The sequence below is a fragment of the Botrytis sinoallii genome (assembly GCF_014898435.1).
Source record: "Botrytis sinoallii strain Bc 23 chromosome Unknown BSIN_035, whole genome shotgun sequence".
Lineage (NCBI taxonomy): Eukaryota > Fungi > Ascomycota > Leotiomycetes > Helotiales > Sclerotiniaceae > Botrytis > Botrytis sinoallii.
In genome coordinates, this window is record NW_024066062.1 from 134899 (window position 1) to 151116 (window position 16218).

The 16218-nt window shown below is 41.9% G+C and overlaps 4 protein-coding genes across 4 annotated transcripts; 3 read left to right on the forward strand and 1 right to left on the reverse strand.

The window, feature by feature from the left end:
* Positions 1-329: 329 nt before the first annotated feature.
* Positions 330-3295, forward strand: EAF02_011745 (uncharacterized protein; the record flags this gene model as incomplete). The annotated part of the gene is made up of 3 exons (XM_038907792.1): positions 330-2018; positions 2098-2929; positions 2982-3295. 3 exons carry the CDS (start codon positions 330-332, stop codon positions 3293-3295), a joined length of 2835 nt encoding a protein of 944 aa, XP_038752436.1.
* A 1067-nt stretch (positions 3296-4362) lies between these two features.
* On the forward strand, positions 4363-5225 carry EAF02_011746 (uncharacterized protein; the record flags this gene model as incomplete). Its single annotated transcript, XM_038907793.1, has 2 exons — positions 4363-4648; positions 4714-5225. The coding sequence occupies 2 exons, from the start codon at positions 4363-4365 to the stop codon at positions 5223-5225; spliced, it is 798 nt and encodes a 265-aa protein (XP_038752437.1).
* Positions 5226-10883: 5658 nt separating this feature from the next.
* EAF02_011747 (uncharacterized protein) lies at positions 10884-14356 on the reverse strand. Its single transcript, XM_038907794.1, has 8 exons — positions 13521-14356; positions 13231-13402; positions 12963-13062; positions 12558-12807; positions 12247-12327; positions 11387-12194; positions 11170-11253; positions 10884-11101 (listed from the first exon to the last, which is right to left on the reverse strand). Exons 1-8 carry the CDS (start codon positions 13675-13677, stop codon positions 11059-11061), a joined length of 1695 nt encoding a protein of 564 aa, XP_038752438.1. The 5' UTR covers positions 13678-14356; the 3' UTR covers positions 10884-11058.
* A 54-nt stretch (positions 14357-14410) lies between these two features.
* EAF02_011748 (uncharacterized protein) lies at positions 14411-16003 on the forward strand. Its single transcript, XM_038907795.1, has 2 exons — positions 14411-14855; positions 14916-16003. The coding sequence occupies exons 1-2, from the start codon at positions 14624-14626 to the stop codon at positions 15461-15463; spliced, it is 780 nt and encodes a 259-aa protein (XP_038752439.1). The 5' UTR covers positions 14411-14623; the 3' UTR covers positions 15464-16003.
* The last annotated feature ends 215 nt before the right edge of the window (positions 16004-16218 follow it).

Below are 16218 nucleotides of genomic sequence, written 5' to 3' on the forward strand. Positions count from 1 at the left end.
GAGATTGGAGATTGGAGATTGGAGATTGGAGATTGGAGATTGGAGATTGGAGATTGGAGATTGGAGATTGGAGATTGGACATTTGCTTGGGAAGGAAGGAACGCTTTGTCTTTGCTTCGGTATACGAATTGTTATATCAATTTCCTGTTATCGATTGGTACGGTACTGCTACTTCTTCTTCTTCTTCTTGGTGGTGGATGATACATTAGGAATTGACGATACTTCTGTACTCTATTGGATAGTAATAATTGAAGTTTTCATTTGTTGCATATCCTATCGTGTAGCTAGTAGGACCATTACCAACACAGGAAGGAAGGCAAAGAAAGAACATGTCAGGTGAACATCGAACAGGGCAACTAACATCTTGCGAGACTACAGCAAGGAATTCGAGGGAATTGGAGATTGTAAATCACGAAGCATACGACCGGCACGAGGAGATTAAAAACGATAATAGAGGAATTCCAAAAATTGTGATTCCGCACGAGAACGAAACGGGGATATACACGTTGGATACGAAATCGGAACAGGGGAATTTGGGTGCGAGCAAAGTTCGGATGGGAGAGGGAAAGGTTAATACGGAATCAAAGATACCAAGAAATTTGGAATCGAGAAATCTTCAGTCGGAAACTGGAAGGTTGGAAGTTCCAAAACTTCAAACCGTACCTCAAAATCTCAACTCACAAACAGCACCAAGAACATTTGGATCTTTCTTCGCTATTCATTCACCAATTGCTACCAGACCGCTCAAATCACTTCTCCCATCACGTGGACACAAAGAGCAGACTCTTCCAAGAAGTATGAGAGGAAGTTTTTTCAATTCTCATCCCGCGCGAGAAGAGATGGATAAGAAACCTCGATCTCTCAAGAGTTTCATGGGCGATGAATGGTACGATCGAGTGATGCGATGTTTATCACCAATCCTTGCCCTCTTACCACCACTCAACTTCATCACAATTCATTACACCTATTTCATCGTAACTCTCCTCATCACTTCTCTAATATTCTGGGGCTCGTCGAATCCTTCCAAATCAATATCATATGTTGATTCGTTATTTATGGTCACATCGGCAATGACGGAAGCGGGTCTTAATACGGTTAATCTGAGTACGATGACGACTTTCCAGCAGGTTATTCTTTGGTTGTTGATCGTAGTTGGGAGTGCGATTTTTGTCAGTGTGGCGACTGTGAGGACAAGGAAAAGAGCCTTTGAAGTTAGATTTGGCGAGGTGGTTGGGAGACAAAAGGAAGAGAGGAGGAGAGAAAGAATGAGGAGTGGAAGCCGAGAGGCTATGGGAAGTAGGAGGGGAGATGGGAATGATCTAATGGGAGCCAATTGGAAGTTCCCTTCGACCAGTGGTGGGAATGGAAGCGGAGATGCTTTAGAGATGGAAGAAGGATTGAAAGTCCGACCAGTTGGAGGGAAAAGTGATGATAGTTGTATGACTGCCATTTCGGAAATCTCTCCTCATGGTGGTGTACCCAGAGATACGGGAGATCATATTACGTTTGCACCTGATGCATATCCAGTAAATGGAAAAGGGAAGGCAAAGGATATTACAGTGGGGAGTTCCAATAACGAAACTGCAACACCAGCTCGATCAACAAACTTCCAGTTTCCTACATCCACCTCAGAAAACACAATCAAGCATCGCGTTCAAGAAACCAGTACATCACTCCATCACACCCAAACAGGCCAGCAAGATCTTGCTCCACTTCAATACCCTTCATACCTGAATTCCAACACTACAGGCCGCAATGCACAATTTCATGGTCTTTCACGAGCCGAAAGAGAACATCTAGGAGGTGTCGAATACCGAGCTATATCTTTTCTAGCTTGGTTGGTTCCACTATATTTCATTCTTTGGCAAGTGTTAGGAGGAATTGGATTGGGTGCCTATATGGCTTATAATAAAAGTAATGTTGCGCTTGAGAATGGAATTAATCCATGGTGGTTGGGAGTTTTTAATGCGATTAGTGCATTTAATAATTCAGGAATGAGTTTATTGGATTTGAATATGGTTCGTTTTTTTCTTTCACCTTTGGGTTTTGCGATTCCTTGAGGGTGTAATTATGGGGAGCAAAAACTAACGAGAATAGATACCTTTCCAAACCTCAGTCTATACCCTCCTAACGATGGGTCTTCTAATTCTTGCCGGCAACACAGCATATCCACTCTTCCTCCGTCTAATTCTCTATACCCTTCTCAAACTTCTCGATACATTCCCCAACTTACTTTCACCTTTCCAACACCATAAACCAACACTCCTCTTCATCCTCCGCTACCCTCGTCGCGTCTATACCAATCTATTCCCCTCTCGTCCCACATGGTGGCTCCTCTTCATGGTCATAACTCTAAATAGTATCGATTGGGTCGCCTTTGAGCTCCTCAACATTGGCAATTCCGCAACTCAAGTAATTGAGCCACGCTACCGCGTTCTCGATGGACTTTTCCAAGCGATTGCAGTCAGAAGTGGAGGATTTTATATCATAAGCATTCCAAGTTTACGTATAGGACTACAGTTTTTATACGTGGTTATGATGTATATCAGTGTCTATCCGGTTGTTATCACAATGAGACACAGTAATGTTTATGAAGAGCGGAGTTTGGGAATTTACAGGGGAGATGTGGAGACGGATTCTAATACTTCGAGATGGGGGAGAGGTATGAAGCGAATTAGGAAATCAATAAGTGGAAGGGATATTGGCATACCTCGTACCGCATCATCAAATTCAAACCCTAACTCGACCTCGTCCCCCAAGGAAGAAACTACAGGTACCCAATTCATCCATCACCAATTGCGCTCCCAACTCTCTCACGATTTGTGGTGGTTGACACTCGCGACTTTCCTTATTGTTTGTATCGAAGGGTCGTCGTTTGAGAGAGATCCCATCACGTACTCGGTGTTTAATGTGATTTTTGAGGTGGTGAGTGCGTATGGTTGTGTGGGAATTTCGACGGGATTGCCGGATCAGGATTATAGTTTTTTCGGGAGGAATGAAGACGGCGAGTAAGGTTGTTTTGGTGGCGGTTATGGTGAGGGGAAGACATAGGGGGTTGCCGAGGGCGTTGGATAGGGCGGTTAGGTTGCCTGGGTGGGAGGGGGAGGGATTGGGTGGAGAGGGGGATGGAGAGAGGGAAGAGGAGGGGGAGAATGCGGTGATGGGGGAGTATGGGGAGGGAGGGAAAGAAGGAGAAGATGGAGGGAAGGGCAAGGGAAGAGAAAGATCTGAGGAGGGGAGGGGATTGAGAAAGAGAAGATTTAGTAGAGGGGTGGTGGGTAGTGAGGAGGTTTAAATTTTATGGATAGATTTATGAGTTATTGATTAATGTACCTAGGTAGTGATTAGAAGTCATGATTTGGTTAAAAATTATGAGATGGGATGGGCGGGATAGAATGGGATGGGATGGGATATATTGAATTACGAAGATGAGATGGTGAAAAGAGAGAAACAAAGAGAGAGAATATCCATGGTATAGATTGAGAATAAGAAAAAGATTAAGAATAAGAATAATGAGCTTAGTCGATTAGCTCGGTTCAGAAGTAGATAGTACAACGTCTCTTGATATATGGTAGGGAGGTAGGGAGGGAGGGAAGTAGGTATAATATATATATATATATCGATTGATATAGATAGAATATAACATTTAGGTAGTTTTGATGAGGTGTAGAAAAGTCACGTTTTGGAAGCTAGTTAAGAAATTGAGTATAATGATTAGTAAATCTTGGAATCTTTAAGAATCATATTGCTTTGTTGTTTAAATATCAAATTTCACTTGAAGTGTTGATTTTTAGTGTTCGACTTTTTCTATCACTCGCGAGGGAGGTAAAGCACATGAAGTTCTTAATCCGTGCGGGGGATTGCGCTAGTGTGAAGCTTGTCCAGACCGAACGCAATGAGACATCGAGAATCAAAATGGCCTCGAGAGTATCTCCCGATATAGTATGGTTCGGAGTATCCTATTTCTTCCTTCGTCGTTCGTCCTTCGTCCTTCGGAGTATAGTCGAAAAGGGGAAATACTCTCTGATAGGGCGGAATATCTGATTCCTCGGTTGTGTTTCCCGGATAGGAAAATACTCTCTGGTTGGATATCTATGATATCGATAGAGGACGAAATGAGATCTCAAACATCATCTACTGTATCAACGATGATGATGATTATCAAGAAAATCAATGGCTTCGTCAGGAGTTTATGTTAAATCCGGTTTTCGTGCTCTCTTGTTGTAGAGTTTGAAATTGCTATAAAGATGTTGTGTATTCCACTAACAGATAGGAAATTAAACTGCAGATAAAGCAGATCAACTCTCTTCAGAAATATACATATCAGACGATTAGCCCCCAATTTGTCATCATTGATCAAAAATGTCATCCCGTACAATTGTTCTCGTTACTGGCGCAAACAGTGGCATAGGTTATGAAGCCGTGAAAGCCTTTCTTCAATCGACCAAACCATACCATATCCTCTTCGGCGCCCGTTCTTTGGAAAAAGCTCAAATTGCCATTGATGATTTGAAGAAGGAAGTTACAGGTTCTAAGAACACAATTGAAACACTAGAGGTTGATCTCGTGAGCGATGAGAGTATTGAGAAGGCTTTTGAGACGGTCAAGGAAAAACATGGGAGAGTGGATTCATTGGTTAACAATGCTGGTATGTAACTTTTTCTTCACGTGTTGTGGAAATGTAAAAGCCCAATTAATATTCTTCCCTCCTAGGCGCAACTTTCGATATCGCATACGTAAATGGCAAAGGAACACTGCGTGAATGTTTCAACAACGCCTACGACGTCAATGTAGCTGGTACTCACGTTCTAACCTCCACATTCATACCCCTCCTCTTCCAATCCTCCGATCCTCGTTTAATATTCGTCACCGGTTTATCAACGATCAATCAAGCAGCGCAAAAATATTTCCCCACGCCTCCACAAGCAGCTGGGTGGCCAAAGAAAATCGGCTTCGAAACCATCGGATATCGATGTTCGAAAGTGGCGCTTAATATGCTGATGTTGGATTGGAATCATAAGTTGAAGGCGGATGGAGTCAAGGTTTGGGCGGTGGGTCCGGGCATGTGCGCGACGAATCTGGGGGGGTTGGGTCCGCAGCTGGCGTATCAGATGGGCTGTGAACATCCGAGGAGGGGTGGATTGATTATTAGGAGTGTGGTTGAGGGGGAGAGAGATGAGGATGTGGGGAAGATTGTAGGGAGGGATGGTGTGGTGGATTGGTGAGTGAGAGGGATTGTGATTGTGATTGTGGGTAATGTTGAGTAGGCAAGGAGTATCAGTTGGTTAGTTAGTTATTTCTTTTGACATACACGATGTTTTCAAACAATGCATGCGTCTACTCTCATCTTCCTAGAATGGCAATTTATAGTGTACCACAATATCTCCTGATTCCAACAGCATCATCCAATCTTGTCAAGCTCTTGAATGGATACGTAAAATATATTGTAAACTGAAGTCCTAGACCAAACTGCTGGGTCAACTCTCTTAGCGTTATTATTCACTATTCTGTATTCTGTAATCATAAACATCCATGGATGACTATTTAAGAATTCAAATATACTTTATACTCCCCATAGGAAATTCATGAGATAACACAGACTACTTTCCAGAGGTGGGATATGATATTTAAAATGGAGATTGAATATTAAAGTTGCTTTGATGTCTTTTTTGTGTGTGGGTTGTTGTGTTATGTGGTATGGATGTGGTTGTTGATGTGGTTGTATTGTTGTTATTATTGTTGTTATTTCTGACTGGAATTGTTTGAGTGGTGGTTTGGGTGTGTGGGAGGGGCAGGGGATGAGATGGAATAGTAGTTAGTAAAAGGAAGGAAACATCAATTCTTAGATTTTTGAATGGGTGAGTGAATGAGTACGTGAGTAAGTGAGTGAGTGTATATCTAGCTGGAGAAGGTTGTAATAGCAAATAGTCCTAATGGAGATGAAATTCTTGCTGTACATAAAAGGGGGATGGTCTTGGTCTTGGAGTTAGAATTGGAATTGGAATTGGAATTCTTTGGCGATAATTGAGAGTTTAAGATGCTTCTGGATTGGGAAATTAGGAACTTGGGAACTTAGGCGGTATGGAATAGATGGGATTGTAGGTAGGGTGGGTAATTGAAGAGGGATAGATATGGATGGTGAGAAGGGCGGGGAAGGAGGAAAGAGGGGAGGTGGGAGGGGAGATTGTGGATTTGGATTGTAGTCAATGGTGATGGTAGATGGTGGATTTTGGTGAATGGTGAGGTACGAGGGGTAGCGAGATTTCAAGGTCAATCTTGGAAGGAGATATTACATGGGTACTGAGTACCCGAGTATTTAAAAGTCCAAATCCTAATCACGCATCGACGCAACAACATCTGTAAGAATGGAGATGAAGGGAAGACATGCAGCATGATGTTTTATGTTTTGTTTGGAGTGTCGGAGGTTCTTTTGGCTGAATGTGGGTTTATGGGTTTGTGGATTTGAATTGGATTGGATTGGAGTAGGGGGTTTTGATGTTGATTGCTATTCTTTTTTTTGCTGTTGTTATTGATAGGAGGTTATTAGTGTTGTCGGGATGATGTACATTTTTTTCATTGTTTTGTATATTACAAAGGATAATGATAATAATGATGATGATGATGATGATGGGACGGGGCAAGTATTAGTACTTGATTGATATTTGCGAGGTGCTTGAAAATTTATGTATATCTGTATGTTGATGAGTCGGCGGAAAGGGAGAAATACTCACACATGGGTCAATTGACAGATGCAGCTTAGGTCTGATAGGCTATGGAATAGTTCATGAATATCACGCGCCTTTTGTAATCGGATACATGATTGAGGTGGAGATGTTCTTGATCTATTCACTTTAATGGGGAGAGCAGACAAGAGATGATATCCATCCACATTCATTGCCGAATTCCTCGAACCGTCATTCACTAGAAGTAGAATCGAGAGCCTGATAAGATCTACTATAAAAGACCCTCGAGGGTATTTATACCCCGTTTCTCTACATTCTAATCAACAACCCACCTAACAATGTGCTTCACTGATATCCTCAGGTCTTGCGGATGATGTGATGGGTGGTTGTTGACGTGGTGTTCTTTTTTCCTCTTCCCCTTTTTCATATCCGGGTATCATCATTGTCAAGTAAAGTAGTTTTAAACTGATAATTCTTCCTGTCTTACTTGTTATTATCACTGTCTGTCAATATTTGTCGATTCTGTGATTTAGTAAATGTTCTTGCTGTCAGAAGGGTAATTTTTATTGCTAGTTTTGCATGATGGTATCCATGTTAAACAGTATAGACCTAGAGTTGAGAATGAAGCTACTCACACTTTAGTAACGAGTCTGATCGCTATGTAATTTGTCGTCTTTGCCGCCTCATTGTTTGTGTTTGTTCAATACCTGATTCATATGTCTGTGCTAAGATATACCTTAATAAGATATATTTATCATAGGGCTGAAATAAAGCAATAGACGACGGGCTTTCCTCTGGAATATCAACAGGGATGGGTAATATCGTCCAATGCTATGTATTCCTGTCTGCCGGATAATTTCTCAAAAATTTTCAATGATACCGACCTTGAATCTTGAATCTGAATCCAACTGTACAATACTCTTGGACATAAGACCTTCTTTGCAGTGCAGACTTCGCTTTTTCAGTGTGGGCTTGAGTTTGTATTTAAATGAGCTTCGGTCTTTACTTTCAATCGCATGTGCGATAGTTCTCTTTTGCATACATTCCCGAGGTCTTTGAAGGACTTCCAGTGAATCACTCTAATACTCTGAGTGAGCGGATATTGTTGAGGCTGGAGTAGAAAGTAGATCGAGGAGCCGATGCACTTACTTGATTGTCTGGTGGAGTTCCTCGGTTATTTGAGGGGTAAGGGTAAAGATTTATGAGAAGATTATGCGGGGGTTCTGTGGTGAATATTGAATGTTGTGGAACATCTACTCCTTTCCCAGTTATTTAAAGGATTCTGAGCGCTTAGAGAATTTCTCTTCTTAATGATTCTTATGCAAACACGAGATGAATACATGCAGGCGACTATCTCGAAATGCTCATAGGAAGACATGGCATTAATGTCATTTTCTGTTGTGAAGAGCTTAGGATTTAAAAACGGATCCTAATTACTATCTGAAAATGAAGTTTGAATTCTCGACAACAAATGTTGTATGTAAGTTGTGCATTGTTATCAAAATAACTTGTCGATATTTACTATCACTTTCTTTCTTGTCATTCACAGCTAATACGCCTATTGTCTGAAGAGATTTGATAAAATAATCTCAGTTAATACTTTCTCTCCCGAATTTCGTTCCCTGACAAAGATTGCGAACACCTGTATTCGTTGTTGCTAGTGGAGTTCCCTCGCTTGTGCTTGGCCATGAGGTTACTTGATCTTAATCATTCCTTATTCGTGCCGTTCCAATTGGGGAAAATATAGTCTCAAGTGGGATAGAGTACAAAAATTCACTTCATATTTTGAAGTTCAAGATTTATAGCAGGATATTCACTATTGCAAGAGGCTGAAACCGTTTTTTTTTAGATATAAATATCAATGGTTTTCTATAAGCAGAGAATTCAAGCAACCTGACTTACCATTAAGATATCACGTTCTAAGGATTTACAATCGCAATACTTTTTGTGATCTTGCTTGTCCTTGATATTGTGAAGTGTCTCTTTTACAGCATCAGGTTACTGTTCCCATCGCTGTCAGATCCATAAATGCTGTCAGTTATTTTAGTGTGCAAATCCTCGGAGAAAAAACGATACAATCAGATGAGACAACAAGATGTCATCCTGCAAAAAGTCCAGATACTTTGACTCAGGTGCCGCAGCTGCAATGAATACAACGACGTAACGATGTATAGCTGAAAATGTAGATCAGGAACCACGGTATGAGCTCTAACAACGCGAGTGGATTCTTTGAGATGTGAAGCACATCCGCATGGTTAGGGAGAACTTTTATAGAAGAGGACATGCATTTTCAGGAGTAAGAACTAGTCATGGAACCCAAAGAATAGCTTAGTGAAATAGAAGAAATTGGAATGGACAAGACCAGCCCGGGCGGGGTTTGAAGACCAAGATTCATCGTGATGTGGAGAGGGATATATAAACATAGGTAGATAAGTAGGAGTCTGAACACACAATGACCTGAACAATAACCAAACCAGAGATTTAAAAGACTCGGTGTTGTTTTCCTTGATGATCTTAAATCATCAAAAGTGATTTCCAGATAGAAGATCACTAAATTCCGTTGCTAAACGGTCTTGAAATTGTGGGATGATGGGCATAATGAGACTCAAGTGTAAAAATAGTTCTCGCTGTCAATATCGAATCTATTGCCCACTATCATTCCAAACATAATGGACAAGAAATTTCGAACGATAGTGTAATACAATCCATCCTTTGAACCTGCCATTTCTTTTCACATTATGCGACGGCAACTTGGTAAATGTTACATTTAGCTTCTGTCGCTCTTTAATTCCATCGCAACAACTCGGTGTCAATATTTTCTTGTCATTTCTCCCCCGGGTCATAATTTAATATCTATGATGGGATTTCCAAGAAGCAAAAAGTCTGCGGAAGGTGCTTATCACAAGCTTTCTTGAGACTTTGTATCACTGGAGCCAACAATATGTTATGTCAAAAATGTTCCCTGTCTGGGTGATCTTTATTTAACCACTCTTTGCCAGATCCAAGGCTATTCGTTTGCTGAGGTATGTATCTGTTATTCACTCGATGTATCTCAATTAGAGTCTTAACCCATTGCTGGAGGTTCAAGGTACATATATATATGTAGAGTACTCGCATTCTTCAGAGCAAACTACGAAGATGAGTCTGCTCAGCAAACATGGCCAATACCACAAAGATATGCCGCGTTTTCTGTTCAGATGCCTGTATTTCGAAGCTTAAATAACGGGAATGGCAGAACCAAGAAGTTCACGATATCTACTTGTGAGCCTTTTCCCATTGCACTGTCATGGATGTATATACGAAGTAGTTTACTGTCACTAGATTACACATTACAAGGTAATCAAACGCAGCCTACAGCTGACAACATTAATTAATCAAAAAACACCAAAAAGAAGGAAGCAATCATAAACCCCGAGTAAATCAGGTCGAAACTAAATATGCCACATCGTTCTTCTCAAAACCACTAACTTAATAACACAGTAAAAACATGATACTAAATGACATTGTGTCTAAAGATAATGACCAGTTCAAATCTTCGTACATCTGGGCCCTCTTATAGAAGCCTCGAGCTGATGGTCTTACGACCCTCCAATACATGTATACAATTAGCGAAGATCAAGTGGGGACAGGTGAATTGGATTAAAGGGTGATCATTCACATCTATTTCATTCGTGCTAGTTCTTGTGATTTCTCCCAATTCCCTCTGATGAAACCTCAACATCCGAAATCCTCTTCGTAGCGCTTAAAGGTAACAACACTCTTACAAATATTCCTCTGCCACTAAGCGGAGACCAAAATCACGACGGCCACCACATGTACTGTGTAGCAGGAAAATCAGAACCGCCATGATATGCCACCTAGCATTTTCACCTCCATGCAAACCTTGACCAAACTACAGGAGCTCCAGCCTTTAAGACCTTCGATACCCGGACAATGAAACTCGCAGGCGGCGGTTGATCAAAACAAAAAGCAACAATATATCATCGCCGAAGTCCCTTCATTGTCAATTCTCACACTAGGGCTCTGAAATGCCACATTATGAACGAGATTCGCATCTTGATGTAGTACGACGCAGTGCGGTATTCACTAGTCGATTCCCCAAGACAGGACAAAAATACCGAAGGTGCAAGTTACTAAACCCAAGACGTCGAATCCCACTTTGGTCATCCATCCACTTCAATATGTGACCCGTGTGAATCATATAAATAGTAGAATTAGCCTGATTATAAAAATACATAAAAATACAATATGTTACACCCTTCCCACGCATGAGGACGTCCATCGCTATGCAGTTTTCCTTTCTATTTTACCTATGTCCTTTTCTTCAATCTTCGCTCCATCCAACCTTTCCAAAAAAAATAAAAAATATAGTCCGCTAAAACCTCGAGATATCACGTCCAAACAACCAATTGATTGCCCTGTTGTCGTTAGTTTTATTCCCCGATGAAATTTACCAAGAGTAATGAAATAGAGTATGAGAACTTACCAATACATAGGGATGAGTATTTTATTCCTCCAGCTGATGGTTTGAGTTAGATATGCACCTCTCCAGATTACCCATGCTGTTCTCCTATTATTAGATGTATCGTTAGCAATTAAGTTCCTTAGAGTTCTTCACGACTTCGCAGATATCCAACCTCCAATCTCATTTCTCCGTCTATCGAATCATCAAGTCTCAAGATAAAAATGTGAATCCAACATACCCCTTAATCTCTCCCTTTCCATCCGTTTGCATAATCGCCTTCATACCCCCGACATAAGTCATAACTCCCATATTTCTGAAGGTAAATCCTTTATCCTCAGCAGCTCCCGTCTTCCCTGCCTTGTCCATTTTATTAAGTCTCTTTCCGAGCCATCTCGCTTCCTGGCTTGCCACTTGCGCGGTAGCTGGTAATCCCATATCTCCCAAGACCGCCACATCTCCCAATGCGAAGACATCATTCATCGTTGCTTCTTGTTGAGTTTGTTTTGCCCCGTCTGGAGACGAACGAGTAGCCAATTTAACCCTAAAGAAATTATCCACCATCAATCCACCCGTTTTGGGACTTCTTTTCAATTCCCATTTTTTATCTTCCGGTCTCTCCATACTCTTCTCGCTAACGCTTCCAGCCAAAATAGCAGATTGAGTAGGGAAAGTATGAACCGAACTCAACGCCTTCTCGATAAAAGGATTCATCATCAATCCTGTACTCCAAACACACATTCCCACACCTACATCACCTTCTTCCTTCAAGTTTAATGTGAATCCCTTTCCTGCGTCTTCTCCATTTTCTCCTTCCTTGGGCAATCCTCTTCGCAATCCCAAAATATGATGTTCAGTCTTGATCTCAATTCCATCTCTTTTGAAATGTTCCAACGCGTAGTTTGCAAGATTTTTATCGAACATCGGAAGGATTTTTGGCGCAACATCATAAATTGTTATCTTTATGAATGGGGTTAAAGAAGGGTAGAGAGTGGAGAGATCTTCATGACAGAGATCGAAGAGTTCGGCTGCGAATTCGACGCCAGTTGCTAGACAGGAAGTGTTATGCGGAATTCAGGGAGATAAATAGAGAGAACTTACGACCGCCGCCTACAATGGCGAAATTCAAAAGTTGTTTTCTGAGAGAATCGGAACTGGTTGGTAATGCAGCTGTTTCGAAACCTGTGATTTGGAGAGTCAGTAGATGTTATTCTCGTCCCCAAACTTCTTCCTTCCTTGTCAATTCCTCTTAATTAAATGGCGCTCCGCTCGGCCACTGCCGTGAAGGTCTCTTCGCTTCGCTCTAGGGGACAGAAATTCTATTTGGCGAGAGGTCGAGAAAGGAGATTGGTATCGTGAGAGCAAATTTCTCTTCCCCCGTCCATCCTCCTTCATAAAAGAAATGAACCCACATTCTAAGATCCTCTTTCTGATTTTTCTCGCATCCCCAACATCCTTCAAAAACAATGCATTTTCTCTGACCCCCTCAATCCCAAATGTTTGACTATAGCATCCAACACTAACCACCAATTTATCATAGCCGACTTCAAATACTTTTCCTTTTCCTTTCTTTTCTATTGTCGTGGAAGCTGTTTTGGGTCTCTCAATCGCGTTTTCTTCTACTTTGATAGTTTTCTTATCAAAGTTTACATCGTCTGCCCACTGTGGTGGTGAGGTTGGTTAGTAATCCATATTGACTTCCGACATTTGTGAAAAATGATGGAGCAAAGCGAATCCTGTTCTTTGGCAGACAAGCAGTGGAGAAAATTTGAGCGCCATTCACCACATTATCAAGGAAAGGAAATAGGCCGACTCACCCCCTGCCAAAACTCGACCCCATTCCCTCTCGCTCCCCATCCACCCCATCCGCCACCTACCAACCCCCATCCTCTCCATCTTCCTCTGCCTCTCACACTCCTACATGTCGCGTATTAGCAACAATCCATGAAGTCCTGCCCTCTCAGATATACAGAATCCAAGGCCTCCACCCTCAGCCCCCAAAAATCAAGCCCCAAGATCTCTCGTCAACCCCTGTACAGAAGCACCCACCCTCTCGAAAATCACAAGAGAATTCCAAATACTCACTCAAGCGCGCTTCTAAATTCCAAGGTTCCCACAGCCGTACTAGCCAATAACGGTGTGAACACAAAATATGACCGTGGAGAAATAACAACTGTTTGATATTTCTTAGGATCCAGTTGACGAGAAAGCGTGAAGCCTGACCAGCCCGAGCCAAGAATCAGGACTCTTTCACGGTCTGTATGTATTAGTAGGCGGACCGGTGTGTACTGAGCATTAAATATTGGGTTTCGAGAAAATGAAAGAGATAAGACATATGTATGGACGGGTAGGAATCAAATGGAGGGGCTACGAACCGCCTTTCGAAGCGTCGAGTTCACGTGTTGAGATACATCTTGCACCGGCACTCAAGCCCGCTGCCTGTCCACATTTGGAAGTCGATATGATTTTGGGTAGTCTCCCAGCATACAGAGCCGAGCCCCTAGTTCTCGAGGTAGCTAAACTACAACTCATTATGTATCATATAATGTTCCCTCCCTTTGATGTGCAATCCACCAGTCTAAAAGGCTCAAATTGTAGAGGAATATCAAAGATCAAATACCAGAGAAACTTTTCACTGAATAATCACGATGCAGAAATAGGAGTTAAAATGAAGACGGTGAGAATTCCGTACCGACTTTCTCCGAATTTGAGTATTCAATATCGATTCGATATCGTGGTGATACGGCGATGTGTGGATATGCTTGGCGAAGATGACCTCACCTCAACTGAATTTGCGGATTGCGGACACAATCGAAAGTCCGTATTAACCCGAAGAATGTTACAACAGTTGTTGAAAGAAAGGAATGGTACAGATAAATGTTTCGCACCGATGTTGATGGGATGACAGTGTAGTTATAGCTTTCAACCCAACCAAACATTCAAGCTATAATTGTCGAGGTTGTATACCCCTATCGTCTCAAGACCTACTCTGTATACCTACACGCAGAAGCGAGATTCGATCTACTTACAATCCAAATTTCGTATGCTTCTAGCAAGAATAAATATATCGAATTTGTAAATCGATATTGGCGATAGATTTCGCAAGGTGACACACACTAAGGTTATCGATAACCTTTGTCTTTAAGCCATTCTCAAGGGGTTAACAGGAGAGCTTCAAAGGGATTGAAATGTGGAAACAAGTCAACTATCAGACAATCAGGAATATGAAGATGAATGAATGTCAATGAATTCCCTATCCACCCGACGTGTCAGACGTGTTTGCGATAAAGTCAATGAATTTCTTCTCTACAGGGCAAAAATAGCTTACCCCAGTCAGTGAGATTTCAGCAAGGCTGAAGAAGGTTAATCACAAGCTTCAAGCTTCAAGCCTTGTAGAAGGCTCCCAAATACAAACACAACAAATAACCGGGTACAACCACGACAAAATTATTCACGCCATCACACACATTCTTATTTAATGGCGCCAATACGTAGATATCTGCGCATTAGCAAATATTCTGTTCTCGAATGTCGCATATATGTCGACAATCCAGCTTTGGCAGAAAGTTGGCTACTCAATCCAAGAAACCCAGTCTTGCCCCGAGTCATCGAGAAGGTTCGTCCACTGGTTCTGCCAAAGTTGCGCGAGGAGCAGGAAAGGAGCAAGTCGAAAGGAAAGAAAAAGGGCGTGAAGGATGTTGTGAGTGATGGTGAGTGGAATCGCTGAGAGCGTCTACAACAACGCAACATCCATTAACAATTGTCGGCAGAGGACTTCGAAGTATCGATATTTTTGACGGAAACCAGTACACGGCATTCTATCATTTTCAAACACAAGCATTTTCGAGATAGAAACAAGAAAGCTTTACAGTCGAATTCCGACAAACTTACTGGCAATACGAATGATGCGCCAATTGAGGTAGCTGATGGTCCAGCGATTGTGAGAGAAGCAAGCGAAGAATCGTTTTCTCTACAAGACATACCTGAAGTAGGAGATGATTCAGATTTATTCATTAGTGAAGATGAAGGGCCTCGCAGATCAAAACGTTCAAGAGTTGGGCGGGAATCTACAGACTCTGACTTTGGTCCTCTAGCGAAACGTCGGAAAGATGGAGAAGTATCAGAGGATGATGACGACAAAAAGAAGATGGCAATGGATACATCTTACGATGGATTTTCAGTGAACGGTCGCGTGTTATGTTTGGTCGTCAAACGGAAAGACAAAAAGGGCAAAGCTCCAGCCGCCAATGGAGGTCAAGTAATGATGGAGAATTGGATCACGTCCACGCAGATGCCACCACAGCTAGATGATCTATGAGATCCAGATTTCCAAATTGCATCTACTCGCATACAGCATCCAATGAAAGGCAGATTTGGGGACCTCCACGACTGCGGAAGAGCCATAACCGCATCCCCAGACAAACCAGTGGTCTTGGTAATTCTTACACGATAATCAAAAGATATCTGGAGAACGGACTTCCAATTAAACCTTTTATTTCAGAGATAGCCAAGTCTTTTGATATGTAAACTTTTCAAGAGAAGAAAAAGTTAAAATGTCCGCTTGTCAAACTCGGCGAATTTGGAGACACATATTGTCCGAAAAGGTCAATATTTGAAAGCACTCTCAAAGGAGTTTGGCCTCAGTGCCTGCATCTTCGTGCCTCTGCCCAAAGCTCTGCTTTACCGTCGATCATTTTACCGTTATATGGTGCTATGGCGGATTGTGTGACGATTGATTTATCGCGGCATTTGTAAGGTTTGGGTTATCCCCGTTTCGTAGTGAACGTCTGTGAGAGTGTCCTGATGGCCTCAGCTCAACATTATACTCTTCTAAGCACAAACTTATCATCTGGCGAGCTCTTGATCATCAACTCTCATACGTGTTGGGTTGGAAGACATGCAGGTGCGAGGAAGTTGAAGCATGGAAGATGGTCAGCGCAGAGTAAATTCGACCTGATGCCGATGTCACAATTTGTCCTGTATGCTCAATTTTTATCATTGGCCTATCAAGCAAGAGCCACCCCTAGCTATATTTTGCAGTTAAGTGCATATGGCAAGTTACAAAGTGAAACC